At 36.3% G+C, this 24,885-nt stretch overlaps 1 protein-coding gene across 1 annotated transcript in view; it reads right to left on the bottom strand.

Moving 5' to 3' along the window:
- Positions 1–24,885, bottom strand: part of Mdga2 (MAM domain containing glycosylphosphatidylinositol anchor 2) — a 702,900-nt gene that overhangs the window by 309,103 nt on the left and 368,912 nt on the right. Inside the window, exon 3 of the mRNA XM_038337153.1 lies at positions 15,564–15,738. Within this exon, the coding sequence (XP_038193081.1) occupies positions 15,564–15,738 (175 nt within the window). The remainder of the gene's footprint in view (positions 1–15,563; positions 15,739–24,885) is intronic.

Below are 24,885 nucleotides of genomic sequence, written 5' to 3'. Positions count from 1 at the left end.
GTGGCTGGAGAAAGTCAGGAACAAGTAGATTTAAAAACCAGGCCTCCCAAATCACTCCTTTCACATGGACTGTGTTAGCAGGAGTCTACCTTCTTGATTTCTGCAAAGGGTCCCACCGATATCACACCAGGTGAGACAAGACTACAACATGCAGATGCATGCGAGCGAGTGCTTGCTGAATCACTGAAATCACTGAAGATAAATATGGACAGCGTCTTTCTGCACTCTATTTTTAACTTCCATAATAATCTAGATCCCTTTCTAGGGACACAAGCATGAATTTACTACACAGAAGATTCAGAATGGTACAACATTTTTACAAAATTATACTTTGATGAGGTACTGAATTATCAATAAAAAATGTATCTTTAAGGAAATAAAAATGTAATAATCATAATGCAGCCTTAGTAGCCTAAAACACAAGTATATTATTAACATCAATAGCCAGGACAAATATGTAGATGGAATAAAACACGGCAAGAGACGAAGAAAGTAACGAGATAATGAAAACAGAAATTGAAAACAAACCAGACTTCTCTGTATGTAGCTCTCTCTCATGCATGTGCATATTCAAAAGATTTGTTTACATGTGTGCCCATCAATGCTTGCATTTCTATATTATATATAATAATATTTAAAATCAAGGAATGAGAAAGGAAGATGAATATAAATAATAAATTTTGCTTTAGCTTAAAGCACTCACCAACTGTTCCTGCATATGGTACTTGTGAGGTATATTTAATAAAAACAAACAAGCAAACAACAACAAACCCCAATAGACTAGGTATCAAAACCTGTACCTTCCAGCCTTTGGTAAAGAGTTCAAGGCCAGTCTGACTACATAGGAAGACTTTGAGTATCCTTACCCTCCCCCCAAAAAACTAAACAAAACAAAAACAAAATCAACCACAAAAGTAGTCAACTGCAATGAAAAATATTTATTGATGACTAAAATGAAGTTGAATGAAATAACTGAACAAAATATATTTCTATAATATTTCTGCATGTTGGCTATGCTTTACTAAAATGCCCTATTTCACATACCAGACTGGCTATGCATTTCTTCTGTGCACATGCAGTTTCTCCTCTACCTATTACACAACATCTAAGACCTGTTCATCTTATCAACTTCTTTTTGAGTATTTTTATTCCTCATGTATTGACATGATTCAGATTACCAAGTCATGTGGTTTCACTCCACCAATATCGATCCAATTTTCTCCAGCTCCTTGTTCTTTCCTAATGCTTCTGTACAGGGCTTGCAAGCTCTTTCTACACTTGCGAGGCTCACAAGATCCCACCTGGACCTTAAGATCCCACATATTCAATGTCTTCACCTTCACCACCTTCTTCTTATCGCCTTGCCTTGCATTAATTTTCAGTAAGTTGATTATAACTTTAATTTTCAGTAAGTTGATTATAACTTTAATTTTCAGTAAGTTGATTATAACTTTAATGCAGTTTCACAAGCTCCTCCTCCTCCAGGTAAATATGTTTCAGGGTAAGCCCCAACTCTGAAGAACTTTCTTCAGACCCCTCACAAAGCCCTTGCCTATATTCTCAAAAAATATCCTCCAGTTTCTTCATATGCAGAAAAGGTTAATGAAGCAAACATTTCTGAATGTTAAAACTGCTGCCTGCATATTTTTCCCATTTTCTTCCCAAACATCTTAGTCTTAGAGAGTAAAAGCTACTCTTCTCTTTAGGTCTCAAATTGTTTTTCAATTCCCACCACATTTCTAATCCCATCAAATATTGGTTCTGTCCCATAAGGTTCATCTTTGCTTCTCATTTGATCATTTTCATAGTTGTACACATAGGATGCATTATATGAAGTACTTTATGTGATACATTTGATGTAATATGTGACATATATTAAACACCATGAGATATTGTTTTAGTCTGTGTTCTGTTGCTGTGAAGAGACACCAAGACCACATCATCTGTTATAAAGGAAAGCATTTACTTGGGGCATGCTTTGAGTTTCAGAGGTTTTTAGTTCATTGTCATCATGGTGGGAAGCATGGTGGCATATATGCAGAAATGGTCCAGAGATTTCTGAATCTGAATCTGAAGACAGCAGAAAGAGAGAGACACTGGACCTGGATTTAGATTTGAAACCACTCCCAGTGACACACTTCTGCCAACAAGACTATACATCCCAGTCCTTGTCAAGTAACACCACTCCCTAAGGACCAAGCATTCAAATATATGAGCCTATTTGGCCATTCCTATTCTAACCACAACAGACATGTTTTAATACTTTTAGCAAGATAGCTATAGTATAAACAGTGATACACACACATATAATGTGTGTGTGTGTGTGAGTGTGTGTGTGTGTGTGTGTGAGTGTGTGTGTGTGTGTATTCTGCAGGTAAACATGAGAAGATAAAAAGCAATGGGATTTATTCCATTTTTCCACTGTCTCTTGCATCTATTCTTCAATTTTCTTTAACATAGCTTTTATTCTGAAGTTATAACTACATAACTATAACCATTATAAACATTTTGGTATTTATGAGAATAAGAGAAGAAAATGCTATCAGTTTTTTGAGGCAAACACATGCTTAATGTTCATAAAAGTAATTGTGTTGGTTAGATAACACGAATTCATGGATTAGATATCATTACTATCCATTATTTAGGAGCATTGCAATTTGCCTGATATCATAAAGCTAGTAATACATAGATGCATTCTTTGATTAGATTTCTTTCTTGACAATATTTTACTTAACCATCTCTACTCTGAACATAAGTCAACTTGTTTCCTGATTTATTTATATGGAGGCTCTTTCCTCATATCCTCTTTTATCATCATCATCATCATTAGTATTATTTATGTGACATTGCTACATAGGGAACTGTGAAATCACAAATTTTTAACTTTGAAAAATATAGCTATTTCTTTTAATTGAAAGGTCACAAAAGAGAAGCAATAGTTCTATAGAGGTATGGAGGCAAATTCTCAAATGTACATTTGGAGAAAGATAGCAAGAAATAAATTTACTTTCATGTGTGTTTTCAATAATTGATCAGTCCCTCCACCAGTATATTGTTTTGTATGCTACTACAAGTTCAGCACTAAATTGGCATACTTCATGATGCCATAAGGTGATTCCCCAACCTCGGAGAGTTTATAGAATATTTATAAAAACTAAAACTGTAGGTATGATTCATCCCAATTATGGTGACTCTGTACAAATGTATGTATGCATCCATGATGCCTTATACACAATTATATATAATTCCACAGTACTGTCTATGTAATTATGAAACTTAAAAATGTCTAGAAAAGGGAACGGGGAAGGTATTTTCCTATCCACTCGGAGCACGCAGTGTTGCCTGTGGCTCTGAAGTGATGAACACCATCAAGGCGACAGAGGCTCAGCTAGAGTTCATTTCTCTCGTTTCACCTGTGTCGTAACTCAGGATAAACTTCAGACTACAGAAAACAAACGATTTTCATCATAGATATTACCCTACATGACACTGCTGATGTTTCAAAATTATTTTGTATTCCTCATAGAATTTGTAAAATTGGTAGAACTCTATATTCTGAAATATCATCAGTGTCTCATAAAATAAATTTTTGACAGCAATGAAAGGAGCCAAAATAATCAGATCACAAATTTCTAATAAACATGTAAAAATCAAAGCCTTAATTCTCGGAGAAGATGATGACACAAATCAAGGACTCAGCAAGAAATGCAAAGTGTAGGCAAACACTGAGAACTAGCCCAGTGAGCAACATACAGAGGAAGTTACATCCAGAGCATGATGGGAGGCAGTAGCCAGAACACCCTTCATATGGTGCATAAGGATCAGTTGACCCACGTGGACCAAGAAATGAGGGGTGAAGAACTTTCCGTGGGAGAGTAAGAAATCACAGAAGAGGAGAGGGAAAAAATCAGTAGAGAAACCAAAACTTTCATTAAACAATATGTAGAAACCGATTCAAGAGCAGTGCTGAACACAGAAATTGAGTGAGAGTCATTGGTAGGGATTGAAGAAATGTAAGGGGAGAATTCTTATCAAAGAACATGTCTAGTATGTGGGGGAAGTTTATTCAGGAACCAGGCATTTAACATCCAGGGACAAGAATAAAACTGAAACAGGAGGTGATTTCAGAAAACACAATGCCTCTAGTTCAGCCCCCTCTGATAACTGGAAGATACGAATAAAGTACATTCTTTGCATATTTCCTTCTACATTTAGAGTGTAATTCAAAGGAATGGACATTTGAAAATGTTTAAAATGAATCAAACCCATTAACTTATTTACAGCTATGCATGTGCCTTGATTACATGTATGTTTCAGAGGCGTCAAGAGACACTTGGATTTTTATATTCAGGATCATCAATTAAAAAATGTTTGCAATGTCTTTCAAGTAGATATTTCTATCCCATGTAGAGTTTAAGAGATTAATTTAGGGTAATATTCAGATTCTTCAGCATCATCCTATATTATTCCTATCACTCTGTTCCATGAGCTCAAACATCTAGGAAATATTGATGAATGTGAAATATCATGGTGATGTCAGAAGTTATTGGTATTCTTGAAAATACATTTCATTCATTAATTAAAACATATACTCTTGCCAGGCGGTGGTGGCGCACGCCTTTAATCCCAGGACTCGGGAGGCAGAGGCAGGCCGATCTCTGTGAGTTCGAGACCAGCCTGGTCTACAAGAGCTAGTTCCAGGACAGGCTCCAAAGCCACAGAGAAACCCTGTCTCGAAAAACCAAAAAAAAAAAAAAATACTCTTAGCCTTAAAGATATAATGACTACTTCCGTTTTAGGAACTTCTTACCTTGCATAAATCCAGGGCATCTGAATTTTCTATGAGGAATTTTCTTCTATATCTTATGAAACTAGTCAACAATTGTTATTTTAAATGATGTGGCTCATTGCACGGTACTTGCTACACAGGGATTAGTGGCCTTGGCGGCTACTGATGATAGACCTATGTCTTGAGTCAGTTTTGGACACCACCTTCCACTTCTCTGGTAACATTAGAAAGAAGAGTATTACAAATGCACATCCTTAAACTTCCTGGTTAAAATAATATGGCAACTCTAGCCTTTATTGAAGACATAACATACTGCAACACTACCCCACCCTAGGTAAAACTGCTTACAGAACTCCAGTGATGCAGCATTGTTAAGCCTAACTGCCTTTCTGAGTTCTGAAAAGTGTAATTGTTTCTATTTCTCCTTTGTTTTCTGTTAGAATATTTACCCAAGTGTGGACACCCTATCCCTTACACTCTGGGCCTTCTCACTCTTTCCTTAAACCCCTCTCTTTTCATGATTCAGCTGTTTGTGACCCTCCATGGGTGAACCTACCAGATTTCTTGGACCGTAGCTAAAATAGCATGGTTTCTATCTACCTCTATTCTATCTCCTGCTTCCAAGCAGCTGCCAAAAATGTATAGCTGTCCTGGCCTGTTGGTTATTCTTTCAAGCACTAATAAAATGTCCTGAAGCTTCCTTCCGAGTCTGTTTAGAAGTTTTTATTAAGGCAATTACACATTCAAAGGGGAAATCATGATTTCCCTTGTAACAGTGTTATTGACCGAACTACAGAAGCAAAGATTGCTTGGGAACCTGATAATTTTAAATCAGATAGCATAATATCCCCTGGACTGAAGAACTTGCTGCTGGGTAGCTTCCAGTATTAAATGTATAAATATATATGCTTTAATTTGTTTCTACTTCCTCTTCTGTGTCACTCAGAAGTTATCAGATTTTTTAAATATGTGAAAAGAATCACATTAAGTGCATGCATGTGAGAATGTAAACCCTTTCATATTAGCAAGTTTGTTTCTATGTAATATTCTTTCTATGGTTTACTTTGGTAATACAGTGTGCATGCAGCTCTGAGTCGACAGCCGCAGATTTGGCCCTCAGGGCAGAGCTAGGTTCAGAGTACTCAGGAACTGACTAGAGAAGAGAACACTGGATGCCAATCTGGAATCTCTGCCTGACTCAGCAGGAGCATCTGCTAGCCATTTAACCTTCGGCTAAAGAATCCCACACTCCTGCAAGCAGTGATTTTAAGAACCTGTCGATCAATTTAATCAACAGATTTAACTGTTTATGATTGCCAATAATGTTATTTTATACTTAAGTCAGGGCTTGGAAACCCTTTATGGAAAAGGCAGACAAAGAACAACAACAAAATAAACATAGATGTAAGTGCTAATAGCCTTCAGTGTTTGTGGAAAACATTACAAATTTTACTTCATAGAGTTGCTCAGAGCTCAATAGATTTCATACAACTACTAACAAAGAGAGTAAGCATAGTCGCACATAATACAGTTACACATTTTATAGTCTGTAATGTACTTAACAAGACCTAATGTCTTCTTTTATATAATTTGGGGGTTAGTACTTTCAACATGCAAACTTTTTTTTATACTTACTAAACTGAACTTTAGCTAAGTTCTTCATGTTTATGTTTTTCAAATCTTCAACTCATTCTAAACTTTCTCTAGGACAAAGGGCTTACAATTTGGCTTTATCTCTGAACAAATCTTCTACTAGAATATTTAAAAACAGCAAGGCTTCAATAACATTGGCGATAGACAGATTCTATTTGGATGTGGCTTCCAGTGCCTCAGGTCAAAGTAGATCATAGAATATCTGGGAATCAGATGGATTGAACAGAGAACCCGAAGGCAGCAAGATCAGGTTCAGGACATAGGAGAGAAAATCTGGTTGCCATTCTCTGTACCTGTGGGGTTCTGGAAACAGTCAACTAGCATTCTGTTAATACCTCTTGAGAGCCTACTTTTGATTTATAATGAATTGAATATAATCAGCTTCATTAAGAGAATGCTCACCTGATCCCAAAGTAACTGTCCATTTGTGTCTTTGTATAAGAAGCAATAGAAAGACTTGACATTGAGAGAAGAGATAGCTCCCTGCAGAGGGCAAGGGCAAGTTATGGATGGATCATGAGATGGTCAGAGGGAACACGTACTTAATTCCACCTACAAAGAAGTTAACTCTCAGGTTTGGCTGATGGGAATGCTTAGGGTGTAGACTCCTTATTAGTTCAGTCACATGCTCAAATGACCAGTTACAATAAAGATGACCTAAGTCTCCACTGAATTCTCTCCATATAAGATCAAAACAAAAAACAAAAAACCTGGCAACTTGGGTGTTAATCCTTCCTTGAAGTCCCTCCCACCCCTAGGAGTTCTCATTTGCTCCTAATAAATCTACATTATCTTACTTATTATTATTATTATTATTATTATTATTATTATTATTATTATTATTATTATTTGTTTTTCGATGAGAGAAGCCACTGACTCAGGGTGGTTTGATGGCTGTTGATCCTCTGGGACTCTATCAGGGCAAATTAAGCTCAGCAAAAACAGACCATGGCACTTAACCCACATTAAAATCATTACTTGTCTGTTTGTCTATTTTGAAGGCCTTTTATTAAGACTTCTGTCTAGGAATTATGTTAGTGCAGACCTTTCCAGTAAATAACACTGCAAAGAAAACATTTTTCTTTCATGTGTGACATACCTAAAATCACAAAATCCTGTTTTATTAATAGGATTATTTGTGTGAGATCTACCCATTTCAAAAGACATTGTAATTATCATATCAAACACTCTTCTGATTTTGTAATCCTAGGCCTATTGTTTGGAGAAGATGGGTGGTAGAAGACAAAATGATGCATGGTGTAATTTACCTGGGAATCGGTTTTCCTCCTGACATTGGGGAGCCTTCAGAATTCACACCAGTTTTGCAAGGTCTTTTGCTAAACTTCTCTGTCCAAGATTCACGCTGATGAGTTCCATAAAATTAAAAGTCATCATTTTTAATCATGTAATTTCTAATTCTAACACAGGTAAATTTTGTCTGCAGAACAAGTTGGCAACATGTTTGCTACTCTTCTCCGATTATTTTCTTGGGCCTAAATGTAATAAATAATAAACCTCATAGACACATACTGAAAAAAAATTCCTGCTCTAAATGTAATGAAATACAACAATTTACATAAGTGAAATGAGATTGAAGAATATATTTCTGGAATAAAAATGCTAGCAAATTTTTAATGAATATTTGAAAAAAATTGTTTCATTTGTGAAGGGTGTCTGCACACATGAAAACATATTTAGTTAATGCCTCCAAATCCAATTTCTTTTCGAATTAAGTCTAAGTTTTAATCAAGCCCTAACCTTTCAAGTTGTATGACCTCTATTACCCTGTGAACAACACAGTCAGGGCTGGAGATAAGTAAATGTATCAGGTGATTACATTCTTAGAAGACTGTTTAAATATCATCATGATTCTTCAAAAGACAAACATATTGGAGCATGAGAGCACCAAAATCCAGAACCTCATGTCCTGTGTAGACGATGCCCCTTCCTTCTCCACAGGCAGCTTGGAGGCATAATGAATGAAATTGCTTTTTATAACACAGGTAGCAATGTGTTAGTGTGGAGAATGCATCAGTAAGTCTGCAGTCATAACACTATAATTTCTCTTTCTACAGCGTCCAGGAGATCACTATTCATTAGGTCTAAGGCATCAACAGTAATAGTTCAAAACTATTTAACAAGCCATCTTTCAAATTAATCCTTCGTTCCTTCTAAAACTCAGCATCTTATTCAGTATTCCCCCGAATGCTGTTCTGCAGTTATCTTTTTTATATCTTTAATCAGAAATTTCATCCACTGTTTAGGTGTTTGGCTTTCTCCTTTACTTTGGTAAACCACTTTTACTTATTTTAACATTCGTAAGGTCAGGAGCTGTGAGCACTCTGAAATTTTATCTACCTGTTGACTAACATGTAGCTGATTATACTTTCATGAGATCCTGAGGCCAAGGGTCTTCTGGGGCACAAGGAAAAGACATTATTAATGGTGTCTCCAATGTAAATACCAGCTTCCTGCTTTTCTAGGCTACCTTTTTCCTCTACTTTTATGGGGACAAAATGGGGCACCCTAAATGTATTCTTTGCACCCAGTACTTTTATAACAGAGCCTAGGAATACTGAGCTTTGATTATTCCGCATTTAACAGAAGCTCCAAATGAATCTCTTCTTTTCCTTCAGTTAGAGATTATCTTCATGATAGTGGCCAGGAAACAAAACATCCCTCTACTCCTAAGGAAAGCTATGTCTCTATTGTCTGAGACGGGTTGCTACATAAACTCTGGTGAACGGCAGTTCAGGACACAAACTGAACTAAAGCATGTAGAACTGCCTGGAAGCGATACCTCTCAAAGTACTTCTCTCCTGCTAAAAAACCTTACTAACCTTTTCCTCGTGGCAATCTATTTTTTTCTGGCAATGGCACACTATCACTACTTCATGTTGTGGGAACTGATGCCATGATACTTTCTACTTAGCTGGTATAATCTACTGAAATAAATTCATACGCTTTTTGTCTCCTTAAATAGCTGAAACTCACTGAAGCCATACAATGTAATAAAAAACCACATTTTTAGATTTTTAGCCTTACAGAATCTGATGGTGCTATACTGTGAGTAGCATAATATTTTAACTATTTATAAAATATTAAATAATTTATAAATATTTAAAAATGTTTAACCACAACCAGCATATAAAGACATATTAGTAGAGATGACCCTGAAAGAGTTTATTTTTTAAAGTTAGGATATTTATTAATTGTCAGAATGTTGTGCCAACATTGCCTAAATTGCTGTCTGTACTTGACTTATCACATGTCTATTGGGCCAATGTTTCTATTTTCAAGTATTAAATACCAACAAATTTCACCACATTTTAAAAGTAGAGAAGAAAACTAATCTGTGCAATCTGCCTAAGGTTTTCTGAAGAAGATTTGGGATAAGTTACCTCAGAATTGTGGGATCTCCACATTTAAATATTCAAGAGTACCAGGAATCTCCAGGTTTAATAGTCATGCATGTGTTTTGTAAATCAAAAATGCATGACACGCTTTAAAGTCTAAATAGCTGCATAGAAAATAACTGCCTAGGTGGGATTTGCTGTCGTTGTTTATGTTTTTTTTTTATTATCCCCTTATAAAATACATCCAGACCTCAGTTTCTGTTCCTTCCAAACCTCATCCCCCACCCCCATGCACACACAAACACACCCCCTTTTCCCCAGGTTCATTCCTCCCAAGTTTTCCTTCAGAAAAGTTCAGGCTTCCTAGGGATATCAAACAAACACAGCTTAAAAAGTTACAATAAGCCTAGGCACAAAACCTCATACAGGTTGCTGGGAAAGGCAATCCAGTAGGAGGAAAAAGCTCCCAAGGGGAGGCAAGAGAGTCAGAAACACCCCTACTTCCACTGTTAGGAGCACCACAGCAACACCAAGCTCATAGGAAATAATTTATGTTTGCACGTTGGTCTGACCTGCTACATAAACTAAGCTGGGATTGAAGTCATGTGCCACTACGCCTGGACTGCCTGGGTGTTTTTAATGTTTAGTGGTGGCTTTTCCTAAGGCATCCTATTCACATTTGATTCTGCTGTGCTGTTTTTCACAGTTTTATAGTTTTATTTTTCATCTTTCACATTGGGTTACTTACTTCTTTTCATGGACAAGAATTATTTCGCTCTCAGATACTAATACTCTCAATTCTTCCACATATTTACTTCCCACTTTGTGTTAGTTCCGATGCTATCGTACTTATGTGGGCATTCTTCACTGTTGACCCTTGCAGCATGTTCCGATTGCATCTCTTTCCCTACAGCTTGTTGGTGCCTTCTGTTAATAGTTCCCACATTTCCAGTAGTCTATTCTGTATGCCCGATGATTACCATACTTTAAGCTTATTGTGAGAGATATAAAATCTTTTACAAAGCAACAGGTAAGCTCCTTGCTATAGTTTAAAGATAAAGCCTGTCCCCAAATGCTTGTTACTGAAGGCATGGTGTCCAGCTGGCAGTGTCACCTGAAAACATTAGGAGGAAGTTTGCATTGGAGTATGTAGGACACTCTAATGAGTCCTTGTGGGTATCTTGTTCCATGCTGGTACTTCTCTCTTCTGACAGTTCCCACATTAATGATAACCTCAGAGGGGCCAAAATATGCCCATGCTGCTTTAAGGAATAATAACATGGCACTTCCTCTTGGATTAATTTGACCAAGAGCTAGTTCGAATTTGAATTTTCTCTTCTACCTGTATCTTCAGTCTGTCTGTTAGATGCCTGGCAGTCTCCTGTCTGAATCTATTGTATCTATCCATCTTATTCCTAATAAAGGGCTGTGCGTTATGTACTAAGCAACACAAAAAACATTGCAAGGGGACGAGGTTAGAGATTCTTTCTAGACACCTTTAACAGGGGGAGAAATTACCTTACTGACCTGTACTGATCCAAAATAGTAAAAAACACTGCAGACAGACATTATTAACTGTATCTATTTTGCTCATAACATTTATAGTGGATATTTATTGCATAAGTCTGCTTTCAACCTTTTGGCTACTTTAGTAACTGGTTATCATAACACACACATACACACATATACTATGGGTCAGAGGATGAGAGCATTTAATTTAAAGCTATAATTAACTTAGGTTTTAAAAGTTATATGCTGCCTTCATTACTTTTCTGTTTTTGTGAAAAGACACCACGTTAAAGGCAACTTATAAAAGAATACATTTAATTAGGGGGTTGCTTACAGTATCAGAGGGTAAGTACCAAACCACTGCGGCAGGGAGCAAACCAGCAAGCTGAAAGGCACAGCATTGGGATGGTAGCAGAGAGTTTATATGTTATTTCTTCAAGTTGGAGACAGAGACAGAAAATAAGAGACTAAGCCATATGTGAGCTTTTAAAACATCAAAGCCACCCCAAGTGAAACACCTCCTGCAACGCCTCATGCTCTTTAATCCTTTTTACAACACTTTCACTAAATATGAATACAGCATTCGAATATATAAGTCTGTGGGGGGTATCTACATTTTAACCTTCAAATATAGAAACTTAAAGGTATTGCATTGCTTGTTTAAAGGCTTGCTAACCTGAGAGAGTCTGGCTACATGGTAGGTGTTTGCCAAGTCTTAAGTGATATCAAGGCATACCATCAACACTCCTGTGAGGTCCCACAAAAGTTTCATCTCTCCTAGTGTAAAAGACATGTCTACTAAACCAAATTACTACAGTCTGTACTTTTACCGGTTTCCTGTCACGAGGGAAGAGAATACTCTGCTTTACACGAGGCCACCACAATGTTTTGCCTATCCTAAGGAGGTCCACCAACCACGGGCTGAAACTTCTGAAGATGTAAGTTAAACAAAAGACATCCCTCACCTAAACTGCTTGTGTCAGGCATTTTGTTACAGTGTGGGAAGAAAGCACAAGATTGCTCTGTTAGCCATGTTCTTATTACCAATGATGGACAGTTACAAATTGTTGAGGTTTGTTTAGTACATGAAAACATGAACCTATGTACTCTGGCTTTCATTGGAAGTTATATTCAGAAAACAGATTTTACAAATAGATTAGTTACCTCTATATTTTTATCACTCAAAACTTTTAAAATTTACTATGAAAGGAAATTTATTCATAGTCATATAAGTAGGTATATTTGTGGAAAAATTACCAGGTTCTTGCACTATGAATTGATCATGGGAACTGAGGGCATTACCTGGGAAATCCTTCATAATGAGATGTTGCATTTGTTAATACAGTCCAAAGCTTAGTATTATTTTCTCAAATTTAGATGACTGTCTCATTGACTGTATATCAGAAAGGCTCAGGAAAACAATATAAATTAAATATGCCACATATCTTAGTAATATTTCACTCAAATAACATAGAATGTGGTGTTTGTAAAACCTAAATTACATCTAAAATATCCCCAAAGAAAATCAAAGGGAAGATGGCAATATAACTGCAAGGTTTTATTGGCATAATAATAAAGGAGAAGAGCCAGGGAATGGAATGGGCAGCACTATCATCCTGGGAAGCTGTCCAGCATCAACTGCTCAGATAACCCACTCTGAATAGAAAGGTAAAAAGGAGCAATTCAGGATGGTATTGAAAGGTTTAGCCACAGGAAAAAAAAATCTTTTACAACTCTTCAAATGTTATTTTCTGCTTTGTATATGAGTTTTTAAGCCCCAAAGGCACATATTTTACTATCATCAAGCCCATTGTGGTATCAATGTTGTCAGAAACTCTTATTAAACTGGTTGCTACTGTGTTTCAGGACTTATAGGACTTCTTTTTAAAAAATAAATACATACACCATATAATATATGAAAACCCTAGCAGGAGTGCTGGCAACATGCTAATCAAACAAATTTTGTGAGCAAAATATGTTTGCCCATACAAAGTAAAGTAATTAAAGAATAAATTAAAAATTAAAATTTAGTACTTAAGGAGCTTCTGGTCACATTTTGCTACCAACCTGTATTATATGAAACTGAGAAGCATTACCCAAACACAAAAGGACAAACAAAAAGGAACCATGTATTCACTCTGAGAACATTTTATATTTTTGAATTATATTCAAGATACTAGAGATTTGTATTTAGACATCATGACCTAATAAACAAGGAAATAGCAGTTCATTTAATTAAATGGTGTGCAATAAATAAATAAGAGTATTTAATTCATTTAAATCAAAATAAGTTTATTTACAAATATATTCAAACCTTATAGAACCTACGTGGAGGGTTGGTGCTTGGCTATGGCTGGGAAGTATACAGGTATGACCAACCTGGATACACAGAAGTTAAGTGTGGCACATAGGATGAACCTGCCAGGATCATGTTAGTGGATGTCTTGGGGCTAAGAGATCCTGGAATGAATGGCACATGGGCTTCTGTCATACGCAAGAGGGCCACAAGTCCTTAACTGTGGAAGATGAATCACAAATGCTACTGTCACTCCTTCCTTCCTTATTGTCTCCATAAATAAATGAGCCTAGCAGAGGCTCCATGAATAGACCATTGATAATTTCTAGCCTCTCTCTAACTATGTAACACCTGCACTATGTTGAAAGAACAGGAAAGGGGAATAAAAAGAGAACAGGCTGGAAAACAGGAACGCCTCACTTGTTATTCTGTCTGAATGACTTAAAGGAGAGAAAAATGCAATCTAATATTAGAGGCTTAAAAATAAGTGCCATTTCTTGTGAAAACAACAAGTGTTTCAGATGAACCTGTGTAACAGACCGAACTAAATGCAGGCGCTTAATTTCTTTGCTAGGGAAAGAAGTAAAGAGAGCAGAAGATTCTAAACATAGTAAAGAAGGAAAAGGAGGAAAATGTGACATAATGAAGCAGTCAAGTAACAGTCTCCAGAAGGCACCGTGTTTTTGGGGTCAGTCATGGCCACTTGCAAACAGTATGCTGTTCAGAGAGATGTGCGGGCCCTCACGAGGCAATGCAGGTAACTGTGCTTGCATACAAAATGTGCATTAAAAATGAGAACGGTTGACTCTACAGACAGATAAAATGAACAAGCAAGTCACAGTACATTATGGAATGATCCTTTCTTCTTAAAGTTAATTAAGGTATATATGCTTACGAGACTGTGGTGGCACATGCCTTTAATCCCAGCACTTGGGAGGCAAGGGTAAGTGGAAATCTGAGCATGAAGCAAGGCTGGTCTAAAGAGCAAATTCACGGGCAACACAAAGAAATATATATGTGTGTATGTGTGTGTGTGTGTGTGTGTGTGTGTGCGTGTGTGTGTGTGTGTGTTTGTGCATGTATGCACCTATATGTTGGTTGTTTTAGTTCGAGTTTATGTTCCTGCAAAGAGATACCATGACACCACAGTAACTCATATAAAGAAAAACATTTAATTGGATGGCTTACAGTTCAAAGGTTTAATTCAACATCATCATGACGGGACATAGCAGGGTACAGGCAAACATGGTGCTGGAGATGTAGCTAAGCGTTCTACATCTTGTTCAGCCAAAAGGAAGTGAACTGTGATATTGGTCATGACTTGAGCATATATGAGACATCAAAGCACACCTTCACAAACACTTCCTTCCTTCAACCTTACCTACTCCATCAGAGCCAAACTTCCTAATAGTGCTACTCTCAATGAGCTTATGGGAGCCAATTATATTCAGAGTACCACACATGTAAACATAAAATGTATATGTGCATGTGTGTGCATGCTAAATGCAAAGAGGCTATTGGTATTACTAATAATATTTACCATCTTTTTAGTGGGATAGTGCATATTCTCTACTAACTATGTATTATGCCACAAATTATTAAAACTTGAAGTGAAATTTCTATTCTCAGAAATGTCTCAGAGCAAGTTAGGGAATAGGTTCTGCCATGCAAGCTTCAGGGCCTGATTTGGGTCTTCAAAATCTATAAGGAAATGTCAGGTATGGTGGCACCCACTCGCTGTGGTCTGAACCTGAAGGATACTCAGCGTTGCCATCCACCCTTTCTATGCATTCACCTATGTGCAGAAGCACACGTTTAAAAAAAAAAAGACGTTTCTTAAAGGATTACCCCATATTATAAAATTTTTGTTCAGAACTGAAGAAACTGTTTATGTTCAGCAAGCCACAGTTAAAGACAGAAGCAGATTAGTCAGAACAGTATTTGGCTGAGATTTACTTACAGTACACATCCACTCGGATCGACTTTATTGCTGGGGACCCCAAGCCGTTCTCTGCTTTACAGTAATAGCGGCCACCTTGGTGTCTCTGAATGTTTGTAATCCTCAAAGTCTCATTGAAGACACTCGAGTCTTGGAATCTGTCAGAGGCACTTCCTGCTGTTTTGGTCCACCTGATCTGAGCAAGCATCAACAAAGATTGTTACTTTAGGTTGGTTTTCCGCAGACAATCAAACAGCAGTTATTCCTATGACGAGCTGGCTTTCAGAGCCATTGTGCTGCCTTTCTATTGCATTAGTGAGAAATTAAAATATATGTCGCCAACTGAGTTACAAAATCGCAGGTGCTAACCTCATCACCGTAGAGTGCGAGTCAGCTAGAACCAACGTATGGAAGTCCTCAGCGGTCTCACCAGACTGCAGGTAATGCACCGCAGAAACAAGACTCAGCTTCTGTGTCTGCTAAGCATTCCAAATTTCCTTATACATGTCTGAACTTTGTAAGGCACTTTTTTGTGATTTGGATCAAATAGGCTCTCGTTTCTTTTGGGACCTGCTTCATTATTTCATTTAAAACTTTCTCTTTGGTTTAGATAATGTAGGCATGTTACCATAATGGCTTATAGAGATTATGTATAATTTCATACACCTGGTGGTTAAAAGGGGTTTTGTTTTATGTAATGACTTCGCTTTAATAAGCCCACAAATGCTTCGCTGTTTTGAAAATTGGAATTCACTTTACATCAATAATTATTTTCAAAAAATGTGTCAACTTTTCAGAGAGTGCAATCCTATCAAACTGTCAAAACAATTTGAATATCTAAAATTGTCCATTATAAACAATACCATTCCTTTGAACACAGCTGTGAGCAACAGATTTTGTGTTTGCTAGCAATAACTACTGGTATTCAACTTAAATTTTGTGTGTTGTCATAGATAAAACCGGAATAAAAGCCACATGTTAATGGTGTATAGTGCTGCAAGATAGAAGATGAAAACTGTTTGGTTTTATTTTTCTCTTTGCTTTGCCCGTGTATTTAAAAAAAAATTATTTAGAGTTTGGAAGGAACCAAGAGAAATACTCTGTTTAAATTTGTACAATATTAAGCATGTTGAAATATGGAGAAACCAAAGCAGGAGTTTTCAAACTTGAAGCTGTGGAACTTTCAGCTCCATCACTTTCACACACTGCACACTAAAATTTTAATATAATGGCTTTAAGATGTGTTTAAAAAAGTTTTTCACATCATAAATTAGCAGGATGAAAATAAGCATGTTTTTTTTTCTGCACCGTAAAAGCAACCAAAAATGTTTTCTAGACAAAAGAAATAGCCTCTATTTTTTCAAGTCTTGGTATGTGTATGGAAAACAACAGGAAGTAAATGTATAATTCGTAGCCAAGTAGTTTGTCAATTACGTTATCTCTAAAATCTGTAATGATAGCGATGTTTCCACTGAAAAGTTTAGAATTCTGTTTAAACTTAAATTTTAATATCTATAAGCAATAAATAAGGATTTTTAAATAAATAAATGGCAGTTTTGTCTTTGTGTAGAGATTTTTATTTTATTTAAAAATAGATACTAAAATTCAAGTTATTAAATAACAATTTTTGCAAATGTTTCAAAATAATGTTAAAGCTGATTCAGAAAATTAAATGCTTCAGAATATGAAAGGTCTTAATTAAATGAGTTATAGATATGGTCTAAGTCTGAATTTTGTAAAATTAGGCTGTTAATATACATAATTTCATTTTCAGGCTCCCCATTTGTGGGTCTTGAGTCCCTAAGGTCCCAAGACCTCACATCAGCTGCCTCTGTGGGTTTCCCAATCATGATCTTGACCCTCCCCCCATGCTCATATATTCTCTCTTCCCTCTCTTTCCCTGGACTCCCAGAGCACAACCCAGGGCTTAACTGTGGATCTCCGCATCTGCTGCTTCCATCAGTTCTGGATGAAGGTTCTACGATCACAATTAGGGTAGTCAGTAATCTGATTATGAGAAAAGGCTAGTTCAGGCACCTTCTCAACTCTTGCTAAGAGTCTTAGCAGGGGTCATCCTTGAGGACTCCTCGGAATTTCCCTAGCACCAGGTTTCTCCCTAACCCCATAATGACTCCTTCTATACAGATATCAATTTCATTGCTCTTGCTCTCTATCCCTCCCATCTAGTTCCCTCATGCTCTCATTGCCCATCCCCTCTCCTCTACCTGTCCTACCCCAGTTTACCCAAGAGATCTCATCTATTTCCCCTTCTTAGAGTGATTCATGTATGTCTGTCTTAGGGTTCTCCTTGTTACCTATCTTCTTTGGAGCTTTGTTTAATTGTTTCTATGCATTTTTTAAAAATTAGTTTTTAAGTGGAGTAAAATCATATCACCCTCTTACTCCCTCCATCTCCTCCAAATATTCTCTTAACAACTCCTATGCTCTCCCTACTCTCATGTTGATAGCCTATTTTTCCTGATCATTATTGTTACATAGATAGATACACACTCACGCTCAATGCAAAATAAAACAACTTTGGTTTTTTTTCATCTTACTCTAGTCAGAATGACTAAGATCAATAAAACTGCTGACAAAAAATGCTGCTGAAGTTTTAGAAAGAGGACCCTGATTCATTTTGGTAGGGATGTAAATTATTGAAGCCACTCTTGACATAAGTGTTAAGGATGCTCAAGAAACTAAAAAATAAATCTACTGCATGCCACACTGATTGGCATAAGCCTAAAGTACTCAAGGACATGCTCCACAGATACTTACTTAGCAATGTCCATTGCTTCCCTCCTATAGAGTCAGGAAATGGAAACAACCTAAATGTCTTCCAAGCGATGAATGGATAATAAAACGTGGTACGTATATTCAATGGAATACTTTTCAACTGCAATTATCCATTTATTTGTTTAAATAAAATTGTGTTAATCTATAGAGCCTGTATTTTAAATACAATCTTAAAGCTATGCCATACTAACAGCAGTATGGCTTTTAATCAGAAACTTATATTTACTAAAACAATTAAGAGTGACATACTTTCCAACACTGTGACTCTCTTTAGTATCCAGCTTAGGGGAACCAAATTAGACAGAGTTCCTTATCAACTTCTGCATAGTCAAGATGTTTTCTTTTTAAGAAACAGACAAAGAAAATCTGAATCCACGCTGATACTTATTCAGAAAGGCTTCACCATTCAATAGCCTTTTCAGAGAATCATGCATCTTCTACATTGAAACCCCACAAGTGGTAGTTTTTCAACATTTTTTTGCACAGTATAATCCAAAACCACAACAAAAGTCATTCTATAGTCTATTATATGAAGACTCGTCAGTCATTTTTGCTCTTGAATTGATCTTTGAGCCTGCATTATTTTGCAACATTGTATATTAGTCATTTGAGAAATACCCACTGAGCTACAAAGGTTTAAAAAAAGTTACTAGTACCAAGCTTCACCATTTTTTTATTCTTTTAAAATTTTATTCAGTTTTATTTACTTTATACAGTTTTTGAAAAAATTGTACAATATAGTCTGAATACTGAATCCCCTCCCCAAATTCCCACCCTCTTCTTCTCTCTGTAGAAAACAAACATTGAAAAAAGAAAATTTAAAATAAAAATCATTTATGTAAGAATAAAAACAGGAACTTAGATACATATAACCCATTGGAAATGTTTGTTTTCTCTGTTGATGTATTATTGGGTGTACTTACTTCACTCAGGACTGGAAACAAGTCTTACAGTAAATGGCTAACACAGAATAAATGCAATATTTTACAGATATTTTTCTGATTTCACCATTTTAAGATACAACTGAGATCACACGTAACAACTCCATCAAAGTGTCTCCTCGTTAGAGCCTTTAAGTTTCAAAAAGCCATTATGCTGACTTTCCCAAATTATAATTTTTCTCTTAAAACTATGCCTTTATCACCATTAAAATTATGTAAATTGTTTTAAGACAAATGGGGCATGGTCAATTAATTCATTAAAAAATGCTTAGAAAATACACGTCTGAATCACCACACGTTTAATAGTAATCACCCTTTTAAAATTTAAATTTATTCATTTCTTTTTGAAGCAATCTTTTCTCATTTCACATACCAATCCCAGTTCCCACTCCCTCTCCTCCTCCTGCTCCCTCTACATTTCCCCCACTCTACTGCTATCCGCTCCCCAGAGAGGGTAAGGCTTAAGGCTTTCCAAGGGTGTCACAAAGTCTAGCAGACCCCTTTGAGGCAGGACCAAGGCCCTCCTCACTATATCTAGGCTGAACAAGCTATCCCTCCAAGGCAAAAAAAAAAAAAAAAAAAAAAAAAAGAAGAACGAACGACAGAAAGAAAGAAAGAAAGAAAGAAAGAAAGAAATGGCTAGTTCATCACAAAACTCACCCACACAAATTCCTTTCCTTGACAGTACTACCCAGTTATTGCAAATAATAAATTCTTTTTTTTCTGTTTTGTCACTTAGAGTATTATAAATAATGAAGCTTCAGGATTTACTAGAGATATGCTTAAAATCACTATTGTTTTGTGCTAAGGATGTAACAGTCAGGGGAAAAAAAAGTCGGTTTTAAGTTGACATCACTATTTTGCTTTTTGCTTGAGTGACACATCCTCAACCCGCAGTTGCCTTACACCATCACTGTACATGTTATACAGCAACAAAATGTCTTTTTTCCCTCATAATCACTTTAAGGATCACAAACCACCACCAGAGAGATTTGTAGCCATTATCTGGAACACACTTTTTGTTAAGAGTACAGAAACAGTCCCACAAAGTGAGATGTAAAAAAAAAAATCACATTTGTGGCATTTTAGAGAAATAGACAGGAGGGAGGATTGTTTACAAAACAGTGTGGAGGCAATGGGATGTATATGTACAAGGAGGAAACAGTTGTTCTATAATTGGCATGCTTAGATAAATTCCAGGTGCACCAGAGACGTAAATGTAGAAAACTGATGTCTTAAAAATCCTTAAGACCAATGGTAGAAATTACCCTGATGCTATAGTGATCAAGACTTCAAATCTAAGCCTCCTAAATTTTAAAAAAGCAATTCTGAACTAACTCCTCTGTGTATATGTATTGTTGTGTAGAATGATTTTTTTGAGATGCCTAACAGCAGAGTAGGGTGCTTGTGACTCTCTGCATGCTCCTAGGACCCTTTTCTCCTACTGAGTTTTCTTGTCCAGCCTTGATATGGAAGTATGTGTCTAGTCTTATTGTAACTTGTTATGCTGCCTTTGGAAATGGAGGAGGAGTGGATTTGGGGGACAGGGCTTGGGGAGTTTGGAGGAAAGGAGGGAGGGGAAATTGCAATCAGAATATAATATATGAGAGATAAGTGAATAGATAGATAGATAGATAGTTGCATAGATAGATAGATAGATAGATAGATAGATAGATAGATAGATAGATAGATAGATAAAAGAGAAAGAAGGAAGAAAAGAGGAAAAAAAGAAAGGAAAGTGAGAGAGAAAGAAAGAAGATATTGGTGCTGAGAAAAGTGGCTGAAATTATTAAAGAAGTTACACTATTAAAGAGAAATCTGCTCTATTTTGGGTCACTAGGAGTGCTGTTAAGAGGGCAACATCTCATCTATTAAAGAACTCACTAAGTAAAAATTTAAAATTCATTGGAAATGAGAAAGTCTAACTGATAATGTCAATAGGGGTTTCTTGTTTGCAAAGAACAGAGGAGGTATTCCCAAGGGTCAGTTGTTTAAGGCACACAAACACTGACTCAGCTGAGGTCCAAGGGGGGCAATCTCTATCTTGAGCTGGCAGCATTATTCACACAGTGCTGGTTTTAGAGTCCTGATGGAAGTAAGACCAAGGCGGGTGGTGTAAGCTTCTGACAAGTTTCAAAAAAAAAAAAAAAAAAAAAAAAAAAAAAACAGAAGGCAAAATGATGTGAATGAAAATGGGAATCTCTGAGATAACATCACAAAGCCAATGTGTGAAGCTGTGAACTTGAAACCTAAGTTGTCTGGAGACGCATGATACTGAAGTCACTAGGAGCATGTAACATCCATGAAGGTAATCTGCTTGCATGGGGTGGAACTGGCTCAAGGGAGAGCCCATGAGGACTGCAGGTTTTAGAGGTAGAGAGGCAGGGTTGCCTGATTCTTTTGGAGCACAGATAATTCAATCATGATCCCCAGATGGAAAATTTCGGTTGCAAGATTTGGAATGTAATATATGAGAGCAGAATAAAGAAAAGGGAGTAATTCAATAAATGTGCCAATTATTTTATTCATGTAGACCAGAATATATAATAAAGAATGTCAAAATTCAAGGGTAGCATTCAATTATATAAATTATATTTACATGCATATTATATTTATAGTAAGTGAATAAGAATGGCAAGATCATAAAATTTGAGTTTATAAAGGAAACACAAATGAACATGTTGTAGCTAAAAATTTTCTTAGCATTTTAATTTCAAGCATATTCATTAAAGCAAGAGGAAATAAAGTTTATCTCCCAGTCGGAAACAGTGAGAAGCTAGCAAGATGGCAACAATAAAGTGTCAAAAATTCCTTTCAGAAAATTTTATGAATGATGTGATAGACACAAATATTCTTACATTGACTTGGCAGTCATTGAACTACAACATACTTCACTCTTCTATTTATGGGAATCAATAGAACAAACCTACTGAGTAGATACAGAAGGACTGAGAACAAAGGTCAGCATTTGCTTTGTATGCTTCAGATGTTGAATTTCATACCCAGCATCTTATGCATAAGTGATCAAGAACATTCTCTCTCTCTCTCTCTCTCTCTCTTTCTCTCTCTCTCTTCTCTCTCTCTGTCTGTCTCTCTCTCACACACACATACTCACACAAATATACACTCATACACACACAGAAGTTAATGCTGATGAGAGCTGAAAGTGAATCAAATATAATTTGAAAATCAAAATATAAAGTAGAAAACCAACTATTTTCTTAAGATAATGTATGTGTAATCACACAACTAAGCATGGTAAAGGTACTAAAATTTTCTTCCTTTGGTAATTAAAACAAATAAATGACCATTTTCACTTAGTTAGCTATAAAAGGACAATTTACTTGAATAACCCAATTAAAAAATGGCCTCCTAAATAGAAACTGGCCTGAAGGCATCCTCTCTGAGGGCGAGCTTTCATGGTATCAGAGGCAATCATGCAAGATTCCAAGGGAAGGAAGGAAGCATGCAGCAGTCTTATATAACTATTAACTACACGTATTAACCACAACACTAGCATGGAACAATTACCCTAAAGGTGCAGTAGCAGTATGCTTCCTTGGTTGGTAACCAACATCATTCACTGTAATTATAAATATGCTTAATAGTGTGATGAAAACACAGGAAAAAAAAACATTGTTTAAAGACAAAACTGAAAAGAAAGTCCTTATGGGGAAATCAAGGGACAGATAGCTATTTCTGGATAAGAACCTATTACTGCAGTATATGTAGTCCATAGAGGAAAATAGAAAATAAAAAGCCATCTGTGAGAAGGGATAAATGAATGAGGAAATAGCACTTCTGGAATTGTATGTGTTTGCTGGGCTCTAAACTACAGAATGTTCAAGGATACAAAGAGAACTCATTCTTATTTTCAACAATTTCCTGGAGTTTCTTCTATGATACGATGCCATAGGTAGGATGGTGGCCTTGAGGGTAAAGAATGCTTTATGGGTAATTCAGTGTTGGATCCCTAGCACTTAAATAATATAAATTTATTGAACAAAACTATAGTATTTGAGCTAAAATTCAGGTTTTTGTTTCAAGTACAGCTAAGCAGCAAGCTAGCTATAAATAATTCAGATCCACTATCAGTTACTTATGCAGGGGAAAGATAGTCTATGCTGGTTAGCTCAAATCTGATGTGAGGCCAGCCGATGCTTACCTGCGACATTAAGTAATTGGGAACTCGGTCTCTGTGGGGATATTCTTTTGGTTGAGTTGTTTGAGTTCAAGGCCCAGAACAGCAGTTTCCCACAAACTATTCATATTTCTTTCCTAGTATAATGATAGAAGATCTGACACCTGCTTGGAAACTTTTACAATGGGAAGCTGTCATAGAGCATAGTCGAATCAACATGCTTATCTACGAGAAAGTTTGGAAAAGAAACAGCTCCCTGAGAACAGAATCTATCTATTAAAATCTGGTGGTTCTATTGCTTTTGAGAAACAGGAAGTGACTGTTTGAAACAACTACTAATTCCACATGGGACAGAGAGACTATCCTGCTTTCAGATGTATGTATTCCTCAATATTCGTGTGTTTAAACCCTGTTACAACAACACAGTATCAGTCACCTTCCCATAAATAACAGGAACAGAAGAAGGAAGGCATTAGATTTAGGACATACTTGGTCTTGTAACTTCCTACCTAAGTTGAAGAAAGGAAAGGAGATCTGCTAAGGGTACAGACCTCAGAATCTCACTTAAGGCAAGGTGGCTCCTAACAGCATGATCCATTCTGATTTTTGAATCCAGATACTACTGAAACATCTGCTTTATATACATTTAAATAAAATAATTGTTCACTCAGATAATCTTAGGAGAACATTCAAAACTTTAAAACACAGATGGGTGCTTATGTTGTTTGATTTTAAGAAGAATATTACACAGATGCTGGGCAGACACTTTGAACCAAGAATTCAGCATTTCTGAGACCTAGATTTCATTCTTCCACTGATTCTCACTAAATGAGAGTCCATTAACTAAAATTACTTTCTATTGGTTGTCAATGAGTGAATCCAAATATACTCAGATCAGTCTACATAGCAAAAGCTGAGCTGGCCCCAACATTGTTTGAACTCTGAAAAAAAAAACATCCTGTAGCAGAAGAAAAAAAGAACAAGACCAAAAATGAGATTAGGTAAACATCATCTGAGGATTTGTGTACCAGTGTCATGAAAAGCTGAAACTGAAAGTCTACTTAAGGAGCATCATCCTGGACAGGAATAAAAGAATATCCACAGTAGCAATTATGAGCAGACAGTGTTCATGAGAGCATTGAAAATAAAGGTTATCCTCTTCTCTTATGCTGATATCAGGAGAAATTATACAGAGATAGGTTCTCTCTGAATTATTTGGTACAATAAATAGACTCCTGAATGCCATAAGACTCTAGATAATACAGGTTAAATTTTTAATAAATTGTATCAGCCTGCAGTAAATTATGGCACCATGACATTTGCTTCTAATTCTGCTTTTACAGGAGGAACTACAGCTTTCTGACAAGGCGATGAAAATTTCACCTGAAAGTTTCTACGTACAAGGAATAAAGTGTTAAACTTTTAATTTTTTCTTTATAGCTAGATTGCTAGGGATTATAATTGT

This window comes from Arvicola amphibius, chromosome 7 (genome assembly GCF_903992535.2).
Source record: "Arvicola amphibius chromosome 7, mArvAmp1.2, whole genome shotgun sequence".
Classification (NCBI taxonomy): Eukaryota; Metazoa; Chordata; class Mammalia; order Rodentia; family Cricetidae; genus Arvicola; species Arvicola amphibius.
This window is presented reverse-complemented; position numbering and strand designations above follow the sequence as displayed.